The following is a 21978-nucleotide window of genomic DNA, read 5'->3' as shown; positions in this document are numbered from 1 at the left end:
TATGCTGCTGGATTAGATTACATATTGCTCATGCAAACTGAACCTGCAATTATTAAATCCCATCAGAGCTAAAACTGAAACGTCTGCAGTTATAATAATTTATGGTGACTTAAGTGCATCATACTCTCCCACTAGGGAATGATTCGCCCTCGAATCTGCAACGTCCTCAGGTGGTAATCCAGGTGGCAACTCTTCTGGTACAATATCACCAAATTTCCTAATTAAGATTAGGACTTGGAAATGCAATTCTTTGACATGCTTGGTATATTCATTTGTAGTTTGGATCAATGATCGCATCTGTGATCTGTCATAGGAAAACTTTGTCTGATGTACCAGCAAGTCCCATTGCCTTTGACGATTTCCAATTAAACTTTTACCAAAAGGTGAATCTTTATCTCCATGGAGCATAAGGTTGTTATGCTCGTTGTCCCCAAATTCATAATACTGCTTGCAAACTAAAGACTTCTTGGATGAAGGATCATTCTGCATGATATCTTTGGGGAGAACTTCATCTCTGTTAGAGATATTAGAATTTCTAATAATTGACTTCCCATCAGAATCACTACAAGAGATTTCTTTCACCTCTGGATTCTCGTCGTCTTGCTCCCAATCATACTTATCATAGATAGGGAACTTGTCATAAATTGGAGCATCCATAACAGGATTCTCATCATCTTGCTCTTCATCATATTCATCATAGATTGGGACCTTCTGGTCTTCTGTCAAGTCTATGATGTCAAAGACCTTTTCGACGGTGTGTGACTCCTCAATAAACTCATCTGGATGAGTGGTGCCTTCGAATTCCGGGATCTCAATCATCACCTCAATATTAGCAAAAAAGGATTGATTTCCAAGTTGACTTCGTCCTCGTCGCTCCTAGTTTCGGTTCCATAATCTCCTTTCCTCCTCATGAGATGATCTTTCAGATTCCCATCCTTCATCTGACTCGTGCAACTGTGCCTCTGCAAGCAGTTGTTCGAGTTCTTGGATCCGTCTGTCCTTTTCCTCAATTTCAGCATCTCTCGAATCAGTATAATAATCACCATCGGTAGGTTGACCGCGTCTGCCGCCACGACCTCTTCGTCCACGACCACGACCACAACCTTCGCGATTTTCCTGCTCAGCCATCTTAAGGCAACCTGAGCTCTGATACCAAATGATGCAAAATTATATGGAAAATAGGCTTTCAGGAAAATGTAGAAGTTTTCTGCTATATTATCATTCTTCAATAATCAAAAAGTCCTCCCTCACATCCTTTTAACCAGCCTTTTAAAGGCAATACAAAAAGTAACTGACAACAAAGGACTATCAATGGTCTTAAAAACTGATACAAAACGGAAATAACCATAAACAAAACATAAAGTCATGCAAACTGAAACGTCTGCAATTATTAAAATCCATAAAAAGCTTTAAAACTGAAACGTCTGCAGTTATAATAATTTATGGTGACTTAAGTGCATCATTTTCAACTTGTTCTTACCCCTTGAATCGCCTTTGAAACCGTCGTGGATAAGTGTGCAGATGTTATTCCAGCGGGTCTTTAAACAGACGTTGAATACCATCTCGACGCTTGTATCTGCGTCCTTTTTTGAACCGCCTCCTGCACAACGTTGAGACGGTTTTAATTGCTGCAAAACAACAAAACAACGGTCGATTAAGAGTTTCACCCCTATATGTAAGTATTGAAACACGATATGTATGTATGCTTTTATCTAATAATCTAAAATGTAACTCCGTTTGATTTGGGACGTGAAATGTGTGGCAGAAAAGGGTTGCAGATTCTAAGGGAAGATTTCTCGTTAGACCTGTGGCTATAGCTGCTGCTGGTTCAACACCCTTACTGAACAATTCTGATACCAGTGAGCACCATAACCTTCCTTTCATTATTATTATTATTTATAATCTTTGGTTGACGCTTATTAACCTGGCTTCAAATTTAGGAGCATATGTGACAGCGCGGGTCCCTCTTCCATTACAAGATTCTCAAGTGCTGCATGATTTGTTTTCACGGCATTTATCTTATTTCGACCAAGCTGGTCTGTCTTTACTTTGATTTGAATTTGGTGTATTTGTATATATGTGTTTGTAGATTCATGTATTACGTTTGGAATTGAAAATTTGTAGGAATACTTGGGCTGTCTTCTTATAGAGTCGGTCCGGTTCCTTCATCCGGCATATCTAAGGAAACTTCTGGGGCTGTTGGGTCAAAGTCAAGTGATTATTTTGGCAGACATACTATTGCAAATGCTGCTGCTAAAGTTGGACCTGCTGTTGTTAATATTACGGTTTCCCAAGGTATACATTTAGGTTTTTTTTTTAACCTTAAAAAGTTTTGTGCTTTGATGCCCTTTTAGTTTATTCTGAAGATTAGGCATCAACCGTGTAGATTTGTATGGTATTACCACAGGAAGGAGTATAGGATCGGTAGGATCGGGAACCATCATCAACAAGGACGGTACAATCTTGACATGTGCTAATTTTCAAGGAAAGGTTTGTTTACATGCTAAGTCTAAGTCATATCTCTCAAACATACACTTGTAACGTTGTGTTGGTAGATTTGTTATTACTCTCTGTGATGCAAATTTGAGATCTTGTACAATATGGGTGTTTCTTAAACATATTTCTCGAGTACATTGACTTGAATATAAGAGTTATAAGAATTTTTTGATAGATTTCTGTTAAAAGCATAGTAGTTAAAAGCAATTGCGGGTTGCGGTGGTGGACCGCGAGGAAAGCAAATGCGCGTTTTGCGGCCGTAATAGCGGAGGACATCGCGTCCGTTTCCGCAAAAATCGCGGCGTTTTCTCTCTCTTCTGCGTTTTTTAAAGCTCTCTCTTCTGCGTTTAAAGATGGAGAGATGAGGAAGAAAATCACGTGACTTTAAATTCATTTTGAATCTGATTTTTATTATAATATTATTTTACGTGTTTTAAATTCATTTTGAATCTGATTTTTATTATAATATTATTTTATTTGATTGTACGTAAATCACCTGTTCCCGAGACTTTTATTTGTCCCTCTCTTATGAGTAATCTGATAGACTGATAAAAAAACCTGAAAAGTAATATTTTTTTATGTAAATCACGTAACCTCTTCTGAGTGTCTCTCTATTCTTTTATTTTATTATAATATTATTTTATTTTGATTGTATGTAACCGACATATTTTTTATTATATAACCGACATTATTTTGATTGTATGTAACCGACATATTTTTTATTATATAACCGACATTATTTTGATTGTATGTAACCGACATATTTTTTTATATAACCGACATATTTTTTTATGCTATCAGAGATATATATAATTATATATCAATATATATCCTAATCATATTTATATACAATCATCTCTTCTCTACCTTTCTACCACATTTTTACATCTTATCAGAGAGATATATTGATTAATTTTTGTATCCTATCAGCGAGATATATATTAATTATATATATATTTAATATATATATATATATATATATATATATATATTTGTATCCTATCAGAGAGAGATATATTTGTTATGTTTTAGATATTGACAATATTAAAATCTTTTAACTGGTTACTTGGAATTCTTATTTGTTTTGGAGTAATTCTTTATTATTATTGATTGATTTTTATTTTTTGGCATATATATGATATTGCACAAGCACATACCTTAGTATTGTACAAGCACAACAGCTCCTTGCAATCATATATGATATTTTATTATCGAGTGTAAAGAGTGACAGACAGGTGAGTTACTCCTTTAGTCGTAGGCTTTGTGCTTTAGCTTACTTGGCAGAATGATTGGTTTAACTTGAAAGTGTAATCTTTTATAAATTATCTCCACCTGTATATTATTTTAGTCTATTCATATGCGAGTTTTTGTATAAATAGCATTTTTCCCATTCTCACTATTTTGGCTTATGAAGACATCAGATGTATATATGACAAAGTATGACTATGGACACTCATTTTTGGGTCTTACAACTAATGGTTGATTGTACAGGTTGAAGTCACTTTGCAAGATGGAAGGACATTTGAGGGTAAAGTGATAAATGCTGACATGCATTCAGATATTGCTATTCTGAAGATCAATTCTGAAACCCCACTACCAGAAGCAAAACTTGGTTCTTCAAGTACGCTTCGTCCTGGGGATTTGGTGATAGCCATGGGCTGTCCGCATTCCCTTCAGAATACTGTCAGTGCGGGCATTGTAAGGTGTGAAGAAAAAATTTCAGACAATAATAGATGTGTCATTGTTTTAAGCTATTTTCTTTTGTTTTAAATTTTGCCATCTCATATAATAGATTTTGGAAGCTAAAGCTATATGGTTGTTTGGCGCAGTAATTTATTATTTGAAGTCACTTTGCAAGATGGAAGGACATTTGAGGGTAAAGTGATAAATGCTGACATGCATTCAGATATTGCTATTCTGAAGATCAATTCTGAAACCCCACTACCAGAAGCAAAACTTGGTTCTTCAAGTACGCTTCGTCCTGGGGATTTGGTGATAGCCATGGGCTGTCCGCATTCCCTTCAGAATACTGTCAGTGCGGGCATTGTAAGGTGTGAAGAAAAAATTTCAGACAATAATAGATGTGTCATTGTTTTAAGCTATTTTCTTTTGTTTTAAATTTTGCCATCTCATATAATAGATTTTGGAAGCTAAAGCTATATGGTTGTTTGGCGCAGTAATTTATTATTTGACCATGAAGCTTATTAAGTTTTAAAAAAAGGGCTCCTTGTTTTCTTTTTGACTAATGAAATTTATGTCTTGTATGATTTTGGCATAGTTGTGTTGACCGGAAAAGTAGTGATTTGGGTTTTAGTGACACGCCAAGAGAGTATTTACAAACAGACTGTGCAGTCAATGTGGTATATTTTCCTAACTTTCTCCCCATAAGCTCCCAATGTAACCCAACTTGGTTTGCATTTGTTGTATGGACCAAATCTTCACCTGCATGTTTATTCAGTCTGCTTGTGTATTTTTATCTGCTTCTATGATATAGGGATATTCTGGAGGACCTCTTGTCAACATGGACGGAGAAGTTATTGGCGTGAACATTGTGAAAGTGATGAGTTTTTTGGTGGCTGATGAGAGGATGAGTTTTTCTGTACCAATCGACTCTGTGTCTAAAATTGTAGAGCATTTCAAGAAAAGTGGGTATGTTATTGGTTTTATCCTTACTATTTTTATTGCATATGCATTGGAAAATAGGATGTAATTTGTTGTAAAATATTGTCAGCTTGTCATTTGTGTTATGTTACATTCAGAAAAGGATGTTTTACATTCTGAGAGGAAAGTTAAATTATGCAAAATATTTTACAACTTTTTCATTTTTAATATATTATACAAATAGTCCATAAAACAGTATTGATTTAAATATTTTTATGTCAAATTCATACTTGAGTAGTTGAGCTCGCTCTACTAGGCTGAGGAAGTCAATAAACATTACTTAATGTTGTCCAGGAGAGTAGTGCGGCCTTGGCTTGGGCTAGAGCTGTTTGATCTTAACGAGATGATTATTGCGCAGCTTAAAAAGAAAGATGCTTCATTCCCTAACGTGGATAAGGGCATTCTTGTACCAATGGTATGTCCCGAATTGATCCTTTCTATCTATCCTACTTTTATACACACTCTACTGTGCCAGTATGGGCAAATGGCCCTTGAAATTCTATTTGTGTAATTTTTCAAAGTCTACATTCACTGGACAGAATCTTTATGCTTTTTTTTGGGAGACAAATCAGTTCCAAATATGTTGGCAACAAGTAAAGGATTTTTGTTGAAATTATCTGCCTTCTTTGAGGGCAATGCATTGGCCAATAAATAATATTTCTTTTTGTTAGGATGTCAACTTTCCAAAGAGACTATCTTAGTGAAGCAGTGGTCAGTTCACACTTTCACAAGCTTGTTATATGTAGCAGGCTGCTTTCTTGAACAATAGCTCTTTGTGGATCCAGAATTAGGGATGGATGTTGTGTATTTGTGAATGATAATGGATTAGTAAACTAGAAAACTAGGAAATAGCAACCTAGCAAACTGAGAAACCATGAGCTATACAATGCTTAATTTGTTAATGAAGAAGTTAAAGAATGGAAAGACTACTAGAGGCCACTTCCTGCACTTCCTGATCATGTGGCAAATGTGCAATTCTCCATTTGAATTGGTTTTTCTTAATTTATGTTATTCATTGTAATTATCCTCCGCATGTAATTGTTTCTTTTCTGGAATAATATGCACTGCGTTCACTAATGCAAGGCTACCATTAGATAACTTGAAATTACATGACTTAAAAGTTTTTGACTAGGTAATGCCCGGGTCCCCTGGTGATCGTGCTGGGTTCCGTCCAGGCGATGTTGTCGTTGAATTTGATGGGAAACCTGTTGAAAGCATGAATGAGGTATTGCGATATTTTGTATATTATTATTTAATTTTTATTCTAATTTTGCTTTTGAAGTGAGATGATTTGGTAGAAAATACAATTGGACTATAATTTGATGTCTCTTTGGAGTCCTTGGGCTATATTTGGATTGATGAAAAGGAACGGAATGCTGGGGAATGGAGGGGAATGCAATGTGAACATGATGGAATTTGTTCCATTCCATCCAATACCTTCTTTTTCTTTCCTCCCAAGTTGAGGGGATAAGATGGAACCATTCTAATAAAGATATTGCTCCTGCCATTCCATCCACTTTCCAAACATTGGAATGGACTTTTTATTCTGTTCCATTATGAAATATCCAAACAATAGTATGATATCATTAGGTATCCAAACATATCCTTATTAAACGTGTTTTAAGCTTATTAAACGTGTTTAGTTGAAAGTTTTATTTACTTAAACCTAGTGCTAATATTAAAAGGCAAAATTGAGAATAAAAATTTAAATGATTCCATAGGTATTTACTCTTCAAGAAAAATAAATTCAATGAAAGAATGTAATGTATTTTTTGTGGGAATAACTTTGTCTTGGTATGGAGAATCTTGATTTGTTATTGAAAAGCTTTATACTTTTGCTGCAGTTGAATTTACTGTAATCTCCACGGTCTGTCAAGTGTTTCTTGAATTCATTATTCATTGTGATGAAATATGCCTGTTTATATATTCTCACGAGATATAAAACTTTGGCAGGTAATTGAAATAATGGGGGACAAAGTTGGGGTGCCCATAAAGGTACTAGTTAAAAGGGCAAGTGATACATTGGTGACTTTAACTGTGATCCCGGAGGATTCCGATCTTGATGTGTAAAAGGTATACACACAAAAAGACACACATAAAAGGGGGTGTCATTTCTTCCCTTTTTCTTATTTTTGTCATAAAAGGAGTTGCTTGAGCTAATGGAAGCAAAGGAGGTTGAACAGAACAAATGGTGTTCACATACTTTATAGTATTGCAAGTATAGAGTTTGACTTCTTCATGTTGTTCCACAATAACACATGATTTCATATAGATTTTATCTCCTTTGATAATAAACTGGTTTGGTAATTCTTATGTAGTAATCCATTTGGTTTTAGAATTTCATTTTGTTAGCGGTCAAATATAAATCTCACAGGATATTTTGAACTTAAAATCGCCATTGCCTGCCAGTGAATCTGGATAACCTTGTATTTTAATCTGCTTTGACATGAAGCTTCTGCCCGATCCCTCTAGATCATAGTTCCTTATGAAACCTTCTTGTGTTATTACAATACTATTGCTTTTCATATGTTATATCTTGGTGCTTCTTAGCTCCAACTAGAATTCTCTGGGTGTATTTGAATATCTAAGTTCAGTGCTATAGTGAACTCCATTTTGCGGGTTTGTGGAGTTTAAACTGAAACAAAAATTCTTTGAAAAGCTGTGGAATTAATTCGGTAGAGGAAAGGTCTTTGAATGCTTGCTCTAGCTAATATAATAATATTAAGGATGTTTATGTCCCTTACAACATTTGTAAATCACGACTCAAGTACCATTTATCTCCTTTCACATCTTGAGCTAGTAGTTTTCTAGTTTAGTTTTGTAACCAGTGATCTTCTGTGTTAGGTCAACCTTATACATGTGATAAATGGTGGCATTTTGTACAGTGACCCTCCAAGTTTCCTATAAGTAAAGTGCTGCCAACCTATGTTTTTTACCTTTTATTTTGTGTCTTCTTGGTACATAAATAAACTGTATGGAGGGACTACTTTGCCCAATATCTTTGCTCTTCTCCTCCTAGCATGAATCTGAAATGTAGATCAAGTTCAAGTTGTCAACAGATACTGTTATGACTAGTGAATCTTTTGAATGAAAAGGAGAAAACTCAATTTGAAAAGGAGTTAATATGCCTGTGGCAGGACCAAGCCCTGGAAAACATTGTAACTCTATTATGCTGTTGTAACTTGTTATAGGAATGGGAACCTTGTTTGTTTGCATTTGATTGATGATCTATTTCGGCCAAAAAATGATTAAAAGAAAAAGGGAATTAGTATTCCTTCAACACTATTTTTCGACATGTATGAATCCATAATTTATCAAAACAACAGTTTAAGAAATCACTTGATATGTTTTTTATGTTGTGAACACCAAGCTATCAAGCTATAATGTGTAGAACATGTAAACATAGGTAAGATGTGAGTTTTTGTATGTGTAAAATATTGTTTAAATGTCATCACCTGCTCTATATTTTGAATGGTTCTTTTGTGTTCCAACTAGTTGTACGTGAGTAGCACTTTTTCTCGTATAAATATATTCTATTTAACCAATTGATGACTATTTATATTGCAACATTTGTAAAGGTGACCCTGTTTTTATATAATAGATTAGGTTATATTAGATTTTAATTAACACCATTATTGTAAGAATGAATTTGGAAGAAAGAATGTAAAAAGAAGTTTGTGTAAGAAGTTATTTTTGGAGGGAAAAGTTAATTTTGGTAATAACATATGATATGGGATCCACTTTTTATGTCACCAATGGCATTTGATTGTGGAAGTTGAAAGGAAGGGTAATTATCAGCGATGATGATCGATAGGCTTTTGTAGAAGGTCACCTATAAGTCCACCTGATTTGATATTGTGGTGGTAATAGGATAAGAAAAAACAAAACATATTTGATTGCTTTTATCATTTTTTTTTCTATAAAAGAAAAAAGAAAAAAAAAACCCAGATTCCAAAAGAAATTTGGCAATCGCTTCTGGAATCTTAAGAAAGATGGAATTTAAATGCTCTTCTTCTTTTTTCCTCTTTATCTTTTCCTTTATTTGCTAATACAATACCTCTTAATTTCTTTTACAACTTTTACTTTGTATTTTTAGTCTCTACGCTTTTTTCTCTGGTGAATACGGATTTTTTTATTATGATCCCGGTGCACATTTTTTTGGATGCTCCTTTTCTTATAAAGGATTTTTTTTACATTTATATCCCTGTCTTCTTTTTAAATTACCTCACCCCTTTTTTCTTTCCCCTTTTGGTTAAGGCACACCAAGGCCCGGTTCACCATAAATGATCTCGGTGAATACTCTTTCTTCCTATTTTAACTCTAATGCTTATTGTCTCACGAGATGGATTCTTAGTAAGGGTGTAAATTGGTTAGGCTTTGACTTAAATAGGTCAGGCCTGTATAAAAAATATTGGGTCTGGTCTGGCCTGTTAGCCTGTGTAGGGTTCAAATTACAAGTCTGACCTGATCTATATTTAAAAAACAAAAACCTTGACCTAGACCTGTTAGCCTTTTAAGTCTATTAAACATTCAACAATTAAAAGAATAACTAAAATAATATTATTTTATTATTCAAAATTATTAAAATAATAATTTTATTTATTTTATTCAAAATAATAATATGATATAGGCCGACTTGTAGGCTTATAGGCTCGACATATACAAAAAAGTCTATGACCTGTTTTCTAAATAGATTTTTTTAAAAGCATATGTTTGTTCTATTTTACTATTTATAATAGGTCAAGTCTGACTTAATATAGGCTAGACTGTAGGCTCCTGTAGATTGGCCTAACCCATTTACATTCCTAATCCTTAGTCCTTACCATTTGCTTTCAGGTCAATCATCAATGTTCTTGTAATGAAAATTGTGTTTAATAATAAAAGAACACTAATTATTTAGAAATATCATGTTCGGTGTTCAATTCAAAAGTTTAGTTAATAAAACATATTTACTTTAAGAGGCTACGGTGAGTTATAACTTATAACATAAGATCTGTAATTTTCATTTAAGTAACCAAACACCACATCAAATTTTTTTTATCTTTGTGCATAAATTTAACTCTTCCATATTATTAGAATATATACTCTCACAAAATGAGATCACAAAAATTTACAGTCTCTGGATGGATAACAGACTGTCAAAATGATGTTCTACACAAACAATTGAATGATTTACACAGGAAATTGTATTTTTTTTTTTATGTGTTATGAGAGTAGAATTACTCAAGGGATGTTTAAGAGGGATAATACTTTTATACTTTCAGGTTTTAAAGTCCACCATGCTTCTCACGCTCAGTTTTGGTATGTTACTAGTTATACAGATTATTTATCTTTTCAGCCTTTAAAAAAAAAAAAAAAACTCAGATTATTTATACATATTCTAGGTAATGAGGGGTAATTATTATCTAAATATTCAAAAACTACACTTGATTATGTGGAACAGTGACTAGTGTATCACATATTGGTCATTTTTTTACGAGTATGCCACGCGAACAGTAATATTTATTAAAATGTCACGTGTCCAAGTTCGCTACAGCAAAAAGCGAACTCGATTTGTTGATGTGGCGTGTTTCTGGTGGTTATCTAGTTCGCTATTGGGTATAGCGAACTAGGTGATAATTAATATTATCTGCTCTGACAAAAATAGAACATATGACAATATCTTTAAACTAAATAATGAGTACATAAAACAACATTAAACACTGAAAAAATAACAGGAAAACTAAAATCCTCAAATCAATTTTCGTTTTACATCAATGAAACAATATCAATTTAAAGAAAGATTGAAACTTTCGTAACAATACATTCATGAACGAAATTCCTTCACTATAGGAAACGATTTCAAACACTTTTTGTGTCAATAGATAACTAAAAACTTGTTTCTCAAAAGCCCCAAAGCAATTTAAGGTTTCAATGTATCGATTGAAAAAAATTTGAGAAATTTTCTAAACTTTCATGTAATTAAACCCAAAATTTCATATTCGAAATTTTCTTAGAATATTCAATGAAAATATGCATATGATATATGTTTAGAAAATTCCAAAAACCCCAAGGTTTTCAAGATTAATTGCAAAAAATTCCAAACGAAATTTTATCATGAACTTTAGGTTCTATATGCAAATTTAGAATTAATTTTATAATTAAAAAAATTGGGTCTTATAATCATATATGCATAGCTTTGATACCAAATGAAGAAGATAATTTTCAACCCATTAGATATGTGAAAAGCTGTTGTTTAGTAATTTTGAACGTTTGTTAAAAATCATATTATATTTTATTGATTGAGAAAATTATATTAGGTTTTATTTTTTTTTATTAATTTCATTGCATTTCTTTGTTATTTTTTTATGGAGAAGATTATACTTACAACCTATTTTTGTTTATAATCTTTTACAACCATATCTTAATCCTTGATTTTCGTCAATCAATGATTATTATTTTCGCAAATCAAACTCATTAATTAATATTTAATTTGCAATGAATGATAACCGTTGATTAACGAAAATCAATAGTTAAGATATGATTGTAAAATGTTGTAAACAAAAATAGGTTGTAAGTATAACCTTTCCCTTTTGTATTGACTCTTGTAATTTTGAATGTTTGTTAAAAATTCGTATGGTTTTTTAAAATCTTATAAATCCATATTGTCCTTACAAATCTTATAAATTCTATTAAAATCCTTTAAAATCCAATCTTATGAAATCTTGATTGTAAAAAAAGTCTTTAAAGTGTCTCCAATTCTAAAATGTCTTTTAAAATTTGTAGGATTTTTATAACAAAAAAGTTTTTTAAAATCCTAATCCAATACACCCCCTAAAATTGAAACTCAAGATCAATAGTTAAAGGAAAAAAATATTTGTCCTTTTAAATAACACAACTTATGTCATTTCACTCTCATAAAGAGGTGGGATCCTTTTTTTTTTATCCACTCTCTTCCATAATTTATTTCTTTTTCACTTTAAATGACACAACTTTACCTCCTTTAGAATGATACACATTTTTTCCATAGTTAAATTAAAACAACCTCACACCGATTAGTGCTTGATGATGAAACAAATAGTATTTAACCCGTGGACCGTGATGCACATAGCTAAGAGTGCGTGTAGTAACGTTTTCAAATTTTTAGTATAAAAAATAGAAATAATTAAAAATAATATTTGATAAAACTAATTTTCTTTCCGGAACATGAACCAATAGCAAAGAAATACCAATTAACAGAAATAAAAAATATACTTATATATATAAAAGAGTTATATTTACATTTTATTTACAAACTCTTATAAATTATATTATTACACTATTTACTTGCGTGATTTTATAATTTGCAAAAAATTTGTATAAAGTATAAACACTCGTAAGCAGAGGCTCTCTAAGTTTCATAAAAGAAATATTCATTCTGAGAACTTTGATTCACATTCATTCATCCTTCCAGTATTTATACAACCATTGTAAGAAAGAAAAAGAGAAAAGTTAAAAGCGGGAAGCGTAATAGAATGTAACTAACACATGCCTCATTCTGTTTTTACTTATCCACGTGTCATAATCTTAACAACATTATAGTTAGATGAATTAAATTGTTCCTTTTCTGATGTGGAACTATGTTGCTCCAAGAGGGGCATCAAGTTGTTGCTTCGGTGCCCATTAAAAATTTGAAGTAACACAATCCACGTCAACAACAACAAATGGTGATGCAATACCACGTGATGATGAAACTGGAAACATAATTACAATTACACATGCAACAACGAACCATGACAGATCAACACTCATTAGATAGAAAGTTGTTAGGGTTAGTCATTCAGTTAGCCTTGTTGTTTTCTGTATATACACTTCATCTTCCTCTAATATATATATACTTGTACTTACACTCAATTAATAATACGATTCAGTTTTCTCTTTTCTTCATGAGTTCATTGAAGCCATTCTTGATTTCCAATTTGAAGAAAAGACTCTGCTTTCAGCTTTAGCCCGCGGTTTTGAATTTTGAAAAACAAGACTCTGCTTTGTTTTCGTTTTGTTGCTCGTTGTCTTTGTGGGGAAGAGTGTGGAAGTTTAACGAATGTTGACGATCGTCATTGTAAAGAACCTTGGGATACACCACCCCAAAAGCTAGCTCAAAGGGTGGGAGTGCCCAAGGTCTTACAAAAGCCACATTAGTTGCTCATAAAATCAATGTGAAACTAAATATCTCAAAACACCCCCTCACACAAGAGCCCTTTAGGCTAGAAGCGTGGAAATTGCACAGACCCAATTTTTGGTTTACCTTTTGTGCTTTTGTTTTAATTCCACTTTTAAAGTGGGGGACGATGAGTCTCTAATACCATTAGACCCTTCTCTTAAAATGCAACGTGTACAAAGAGAACCTTTTGCAGATGTTGCTTCCTACCGACGTCTTATTGGTCATCTTCTTTATTTGACAACCACAAGACCAGATATTATGTTCTCTGTACAACAATTAAGTCAATATGTTGTTAATCCTATGCAGTCTCATCATATAGCAGCACTTCGAGTATTACGCTACTTGAAAGGATCTCCAGGGAAAAGATTACTCTTCCCTGCACAAAACACCACCCATGTCTCTGCCTTTGCTGATGCAGATTGGGCTTGCTGTTTGGACACCAAACGTTCCATCACTGGCTTCTGCATATTCATTGGTTCTGCTTTGGTCTCATGGAAATCGAAGAAACAGAGCACTGTATCTCGTTCTTCCACCGAAGCTGAATATAGATCATTAGCAAGTCTAACATGTGAGCTACAATGGCTGCACTATTTGCTTAACGATCTCTGTGTTGTTCCTACCAAGCCTGCTTCTGTATTTTGTGATAACAAATCCGCCATTTACCTTGCGCATAATCCTACTTTTCATGAGCGCTCCAAGCACATAGAGTTAGATTGTCACATTACCCGTGAGAAGATTAACGAAGGGCTTATTGTAACACCCCGTTCTAGAACCGGTTTGTTAACATTACATACAACATTAAGCGCAGTTACAATCACAAAATTGAATTAAATACGGATAAACTTTTCCTTAATATTTGTAAACGTTTTTAATTAAAATCAATTCCGTACTTAAAACGATTCCCATAAATGTGATCATAACTCAAACTACATGCGAAATTGTTATTGCAAGTCTTAATTAGACCAAACCCTACTACTATGGTCTGCCAAGTAGTCCCCTTAGACCACCAAGGCATAAAGCTCACTTTTATTGTTTTAAACACTAAACGTATCCACTTTTTTTTTATTTAAGAAATTCCTATTCTATCTTTATGGTCTCCATTTTTCCAAAATATTATAGGATTCTTCATTAGCTAAACGTGGGTTCAAACCGCGCTCAAATCGGAGCACCGTAGCTCAAGTTACGCATTCTCTAAGAAAACAAGTGCTGAACCATCAGGACCCTCCGCGCTGATAGCGTCAGTCCCACGCTATCAGCGCCACTGATGCGCAAGACACAGGGAGGGTGGCGCTCCTAGCGCCACAGTGGCGCCCTTAGCACCAACTTCACTGCCTTTTTTTGGTGATGGCGCCCATAGCGCAACACAACAGGGCTGGGTGTCAAAACAGGGTAATTTGATCTCCCAATGGTATTTCATCTATAACTTTAGTTATACTACTCCTATTTACGCAATCTTGGTCTAGTTGGAAAGCTAAAAAAATGATTTACAACTTCCATTGAGACACAAGGGTCCAAATCTAGCATATAGGATATGGAAAATGGACAAAAAGGTAGGATATTTTTACTTTTACTAGGATTTTCAACCTAAAGGTCTTCTTTCACCTAATTGACGTCATATAATCCTTTCAATACATGAATTCTAGTCTTTCCAGGTACACATACACTAAGAGAAGCATGCATACCATTTCATCATACATATATCTTAATTAATTACAACATTACATCATTGTAACATGTCTTAATTACAAATCATGAGACTTAGCTATAAAACACTATGATCAATCCCTTGGCTCCCATCAACAAAAGGGTACCAAAAGAAATGGGCATAGGCTAAGTCCATCAAAATAGAAGATGACATACATATAGCAATTGGCTTTCAAATGTAAATCCTATACATGGTACTACTACATGTCATGTATAATCCAAAAGAATGCAACATCTTCATGTATCTACTAATCCAAATATGGGCACTTGCCAGCGGAGGCTCCTGCAGCATCTTCACCAGAAAGGAGGTCCCCACAACACAGGGTGAGATATACAGATATATCACAGTAAACTAGGGGTCCTTAGAGCATCTCTCCACCCAATAGTTCAATAACAGTGTAATAATAATAACAATAATAATGCAATAAATACATATTCATGCAGTGTGTAACAAACATCTCCAGGAGAAATCCCTCAAGCTCTTGCTGTCCTAAGGATACTCAGATGCAAATAGTCCTACTGGCCAGCTAAACTACCAAGTATGATTTACGCATCGTCATGCAACATACCAACATAGGGAAACACCATCCTATGACACACCAAATGCATATATTTCCAAGCATCATTCCATTGAAAGTGACTATCGAATCGGGTTCTATGTATCAGTGCCACATGTCAGACCTGAAGAAAGGTTCTTAGTTGGTAGAGTTGGTCTGAAGGAATATAGGCTATATAGGTGCATAGCGCGATATGGCTACCGCGATATTCACAAGGATGACATTGAGTTCGAGAAAGATCTTATTTGGAGTGTAGCAGAATTTATCAGGTCAGATAATTCTGAATATGGCTTAGGATTTGGGAGTTTTGAAGATGATACAATGATGACAGTTGTTGGGACTTCATCATCAAACTTAGAGGGTGTGAGGATGTCTGAAGATGATCAAGATAATTCTCATATGGAAGGCGCTTCAGAGTTGATGAAGGTTAAGTCTCCCGAGAGAGTGAAGAAGCGAGTGCGGTTTGTCGTGCCAGACAGTCCACAGATTGATTTGGAAGCAAGGGAGGAGTTGCTTGAGCTAATGGAAGCAAAGGAGGCAGGAATGGCATTTATAATGAGTCACTCGTATGTTAGAGCAAAAAGAGGATCAAGCTGGATAAAGAAAGTTGTAATCAATTATGGGTATGATTTCTTAAGGAGAAACTCTAGAGGACCAACTTATGCTTTGAGTATACCTCATGTATCTACCTTAGAGGTGGGCATGATCTATCATGTCTGAGTTTTGGCTAGTAGTTTTCTAGTTTAGTTTTGTAACTAGTGATCTTCTGTGTTAGATCAACCTTATACATGTGATAAATGGTGGCATTTTGTACAGTGACCCTCCAAGTTTTCTGACAAGTAAAGTGCTGCCAATCTATGGTTCTTACCTTTTATTTTGTGCCTTCTTGGTACTTAAATAAACTCTCTGGAGGGACTACTTTTCCTAATATCTTAGCTCTTCTAGTCCTAGCATGAATCTGAAATGTAGTAGATCAAGTTCAAGTTGTCAACAGATACTGTATGTAGTGACTAGTGAATCTTTTGAATGAAAAATCAAAACAACAGTTTAAGAAATGACTTTATATGTTTTTTATATTGTGAACATCATCAAGCTATGAAGTGTGAACACATCTAAAAGAGTTTTATTCACGTCTTAATATTTCAAATTCTAAAGGAGGCGAACTGGAGCAGTGGTAAAACTGTTCTTTCATGACTGAAAGGTCATAGTTTCAAATCCAGGAAACAACCTCTTTGCAATTATGTAAGGGTAAGGCTGTTTACAAGGATTTCTTTCACCCCACACTCGCTAGTCGAGTTTAAGAGGGGGTGGTTTTTTTGGTTTTTTTTTAAATTCTAAAGTTGATTAGAATTTTAACATGTCGGTGTTAATGTCCCAAATCCATGTTTCTTAGTTGATGATAAATGAAGCAATGCATACAAGTATTAGGGACAAGTAAAGTGTAGAACATGTAAACATTGGTCGAATCTAAAGTTGATTTGATGTTGGAAGATGTAAGTTTTTGTATGTGTTAAATATTGTCTAAATATCATCACCTATATTGAATGAGTGCTTATTTGTGTTCCAACTAGTTGTATGCGATAACACTTTTTCTTGTATAAATATCTTCTACTTAACCAATTGATGACTTTGTTGGTGATTATTTATATTGTGAGCGACATTTGTAAAGATAACCCATTTGAAAAACGTATGTGTTTTATATAATAGATTAGATTATATTATATTTTAATTAACGTCATCATTGCAAGAGTGAATTTGGAAGAAAAAATGTGATAATAAGGTTGTGCAAGAAGTTATTTTTGGAGAGAAAAAATAGTTTTGGTAATAACATATGATATGGGATCCACTTAATATGTCACTAATGGCCCAATTTGTATCTGAAATAAGAATGGCATTTGATTTTGGAAGTTGAAAGGAAGGGTAATTATCAGTGATGATGATCTATGGGCTTTTGTAGAAGGTCACCTATAAGTGCATCTGATGTTGATATAGTGCTCCCGTAACCTTATCTAAGGCAGTTATACTTCATGTTTTAAAATTTAGACCGATTCAGTTGAGGTATTGGATTATTAGTTCAACTGAATTTACTGTTCACATATTAAAAAATATAAACATATTACTTATAGTAAAAATTCACATAAGAAAACTATCAATAAGCTTCAAAAAATAAATTGGTTCTCAATGATAGCAAATATTATATACTTCTGAGTTTTTAGCTCTAGACTATATTCCAATAGTGGATTAAAATTGAAATGTAAACTAAATGCATTTTTTGTGCCTTGATATAACACAGAAAAATTAAATCATGATAACAAATGGTAGACACGAAATATACACTAAGGAGAAAATGTCCATCGTTGAGATTAGACCATCAGTGTTTATCGCCACTTAACTTCTTGATATCATTATAAGATGCAACTAAATTACATAAACGAACTGAATTAATCCAAAATTCCTTATTTTCACCTTACTTTTTAATCATATTTATCACAAAATATGAACATGATTTAATTCAAGAGTTTTTAGCAATTTAAAAGAAAATTACCAAAAAAATAAAAAAAGTTTTACCAAAATAAAAAGAAAAAAAGAATAAGGTCAACCGATCTAACACGGGTCAATTGGGTCGTTGAGTCTCGGCTGGATCAACCGGTCAAAACTGAGCTAATTCCATCTATTTATAACTTAGATGGAAGTCTACCTCGCATAAAACTCAGAAAAATTTGTTAATAGCACCTGTAAAATGCAAACAAGAATAATAAAATAAAATAAAATTCAATCTCAAAGATCAAAGATTATTTATAATATTGAAATTTTCAATCCCCGGCAACGGCGCCAAAAACTTGATGCTATCCGGCAAGTATACCGTTTCGCATAAGTAGTAAAGTAGTAAGAAAGATCGTCTCCTCAGGGATTGAAAACCAAGTACTAAAATAATCAGTCACTCTAAGTTGAAAAACTTGATCTTTTGTTGGGAAAATTAAATTGAATCTTAGTAACCATAAAAGTAAAGACTTATTTTTGAGTTTTTGTATTTTGAAGAATGAAAAGAAGAATAATAATGGAGTTGGTTTTGAAAATATGAGAAAGAATTGCAGTTAGGGAACACTCTCCCTATGTTCCCCACTTATTACTTTGGATTGATACAAAATACTTGTTTATATAATTTCTCAGATAATTATGATCTCAATATATTAATAGTTAAATCCCAATCCCTTGGTGACTTAACCCTTTAACCTCACTTAGAATCCTAATCCCTTAGTAACCCCTCATGAGAATTAAGCAATGAACACAATAATTCCAACATCTGCAATTAAATAGACATCTATCCCTAGTATGCATACCAATAGTTATCTTATCTCCTTTCAAGATCAGAAACCCCAATATCCCTATTTAAGGTTCTAACCCTCAAACTATTTTCAACTATCAAATTGATCAGGTTTAATAAAGAAAATATCAAATACGCACAAGATAAGATAAAGAAATTTATGTAAACGAGTACAATAATTTAAATCAATCCGTCATAACAAGGGTTCACATAGGGTTGTGACCCTAACTACAATAAAAGAACTTAGCCAGACATAGTCATATCCGACATAAACAAATATTCAAAAGAAAGCATAAAAACTATAATTACTAGAAAGAATGGAGAAGAATTCTTGATCTTCAGTCCTCTACTGCTTGCTCTGAGTTGTGAATTGGTTACTTGGTTGTGCTCCCAATCTCCTTATTTATAACCACCGGCATTGAGCCCATCCAAGAGTTTGTATTTGATTTAAACTTTGTTTCCTTTTTTTCATGTAACAACCTTGGAGATTTGATTGATAAATTAGAATTTCAAATCTTGATTCAATCTTACCACAAATCATCTAATCTTATCTCTAATTTGGATAGAGATCTCATTGCTGAATCAAAAACTTGATTTTTAAATCTTTTTCTTTTCCAAATTGCCCCGTTGCAAAACACGGGGTCTGAGAATTCGCAAACTGACGCTCTCAGCGTCAACTTCACGCTTCAAGCGTGAACGCTTCTGTCTGAAAAATTTCTTCCACGCTGCCAGCGTGAGATCCACGCTTTGAGCGTGGATTTTGATTTTGCAAAATCCTCGTTTTGCTCCAGTTTGTTTGCTTTTTCCTACAAAATTAGCATAAAATCAGTATTCAATCCTTGATTAAGATTCTGACAAATTAACAGTGATTCTTGCTCTTTTTCTCAAGATTTCATCAACATTCTTTCTCTTTTTGGCTCAGATTTCCTTATATGCTAGGCGCATATCAAGAACCCACCAAATCACCGAGACCCGCGTAAACCTAGTGGTCCCAGCCTATTTTTAAAACAATGGTTCTACTTCATACAAGTATCATTTCCATCCTTTATATCGTGGTGGTAATAGGATAAGAAAAATCAAAATTTATTTGATTGTTTTTATCATTTTCTTTTTCTAAAAAACAGAAAAAAAAAACACAGATTCCAAAAGAAATTTGGCAATCGCTTCTAGAATCTTAAGAAAGATGGAATTTAAATGCTCTTTTTCTTTTTTCCTCTTTATCTTTTCCTTTATTTGCTAATACAATACCCCTTAATATAATACCCATCAATTGTATAAAGAAACATAAGATATATAAATAGGGGGTTTATATTTGTCATTTAACATGACATAATAAACTTTCCTACACACACAACATTTTGTGGGATCCACACTTTTTAAAGAAAAAAAAGAAATTACTGCACGCTACACGAATCTCTATAACATTACACAATCACTTTTTTTACAACATATCTCTTATAAAACCCTATAAATGTTTATATTAAACTCAATCAAATAATAATTATAATCTACGAATTTAATAGTTAAAACTTAAAATGGAAGTATTTACATTTTCTGAGTATTTACAAGAGTAAATACCCTTCTTTGTCTTCAACAAACTTTAGTATGCCTACTTTAATCTTTGGACTAAAATAAGTACATCACAAATTCAAAAAAAATCCACATTAATTTTTCAGATTAAAATGGTTCCATTTTAATTTTGTAGGGATCATGAATCCCTTTTTTCTTTACAAGTGACTAAAAAGTGATAGTAAAATTTGATGACCACCAAAAGAGTATTTACTCTATTCACAATGAGTAGGAGTGTGTTGGAAGTGTGGGAATATATGTAAATAGGGGTGAAAGTGGGATGGGCTGGGCCAAACTATGTTCTGAAAAGCCCAAGCCTACGTCAAAAAATTTCAATTTGGCCTGGCTCAAGCCTAGTATGAGTTGTTAGCCTGGCTTGACCCGTTTATAAAAAAATAAATGGCCTGGCTTGGCCCGTTAGCCTGTTAATTTTTAACTTCCATGCAGAACCATGAATCAACTTTACAAAGTACTCACATTTTGTTGCTATATCAAAAATCATAATTTCAACGTCCAAACAGAATCATGAATCATAACAAAACTCATACAATATGCATTTAATTCATTTTCAAAAACAAAATACTCAAACTAAATAATATATATTTCATCAGATCCAACAAACAAATTCATACTATGTAAATTAAAATAACTACATGAATTCAGCAAACACATCATGATGCTTGTAGTAAGTATAACATTTCCCAAAAATCTTTTAATATATTCATATACACAATCAAACATGTTGAGATGTTGATTCCTCCTATATAAGAAATAAAGTAAGATTTCTATTAAAATATAATCGAATATAATTAAGTTATAAATAATTACAATTGATTAAATTTATATCTTTTGTTTTTCCTTCAAGACATACTTATTCTATTTTATTTTATTTAAAATAAATAATATAATATAAGCCGACTTTTTAAAAGTAGATCTACGACCTTTTTATTAAACAAGTTTTTCTATAGCCTAAACCCGGCCTATTATATAAATTACACTAGGTCAAATATAACCTGATATAGGCCGAATCGTAATACATAATGTTTAGTAATTTGGGAAAAAGATTTACTCTGAATTTTCATTCCCTCGAAAAATTTCACTTCCCCGCTTTTTTCTCTAAAATCTTAATTAATTTTTTCTACTCTCTGTGTTCCTTTGCAATCCCTTTTGTTCACTCAAACTCTCAACCGCGTCTCTCTAATTCGGTCCCCCTTCAACCTCACCTTCTCTTTCTCATTGTCCCTGTGAACTTGAATGCTTCGAATGTGAGTCATTTCCAACCTCTTCCAAATGGCACCATTCTGGATTCATTTCCAAACGAGTTTCTTTTTCCAAACCCATAGCTTATTGAATTTGGTCCAACCCTTGTCTCCTCTATCTGCATTTGAAAATGAGGTATGGAGCTCCAACCTTATTGCATTCTTCGTCGACCCATTCGATTATATTGCTCCATTTTCCTTATTTACGAATTCCATTGTGACTCAAGT

General features: G+C 33.3%; 1 protein-coding gene across 1 annotated transcript; it reads left to right on the top strand.

Annotated features, from left to right (window-relative positions):
- The first annotated feature begins 1694 nt into the window (after window positions 1-1694).
- On the top strand, window positions 1695-16459 carry LOC133304281 (putative protease Do-like 14). The gene is made up of 12 exons (XM_061504289.1): window positions 1695-1700; window positions 1766-1859; window positions 1941-2036; window positions 2125-2295; window positions 2387-2490; window positions 3988-4199; window positions 4775-4856; window positions 4991-5145; window positions 5452-5572; window positions 6290-6382; window positions 7111-7331; window positions 16135-16459. The coding sequence occupies exons 1-11, from the start codon at window positions 1695-1697 to the stop codon at window positions 7225-7227; spliced, it is 1251 nt and encodes a 416-aa protein (XP_061360273.1). The 3' UTR covers window positions 7228-7331; window positions 16135-16459.
- The last annotated feature ends 5519 nt before the right edge of the window (window positions 16460-21978 follow it).

The sequence above is a fragment of the Gastrolobium bilobum genome, unplaced genomic scaffold (assembly GCF_033153095.1).
Source record: "Gastrolobium bilobum isolate Gb01-03AN ecotype WA unplaced genomic scaffold, APGP_CSIRO_Gbil_v1 utg111419, whole genome shotgun sequence".
Lineage (NCBI taxonomy): Eukaryota > Viridiplantae > Streptophyta > Magnoliopsida > Fabales > Fabaceae > Gastrolobium > Gastrolobium bilobum.
Note: the sequence above shows the minus strand (reverse complement) of the source record. Positions and strands in the feature narration are given on the sequence as shown.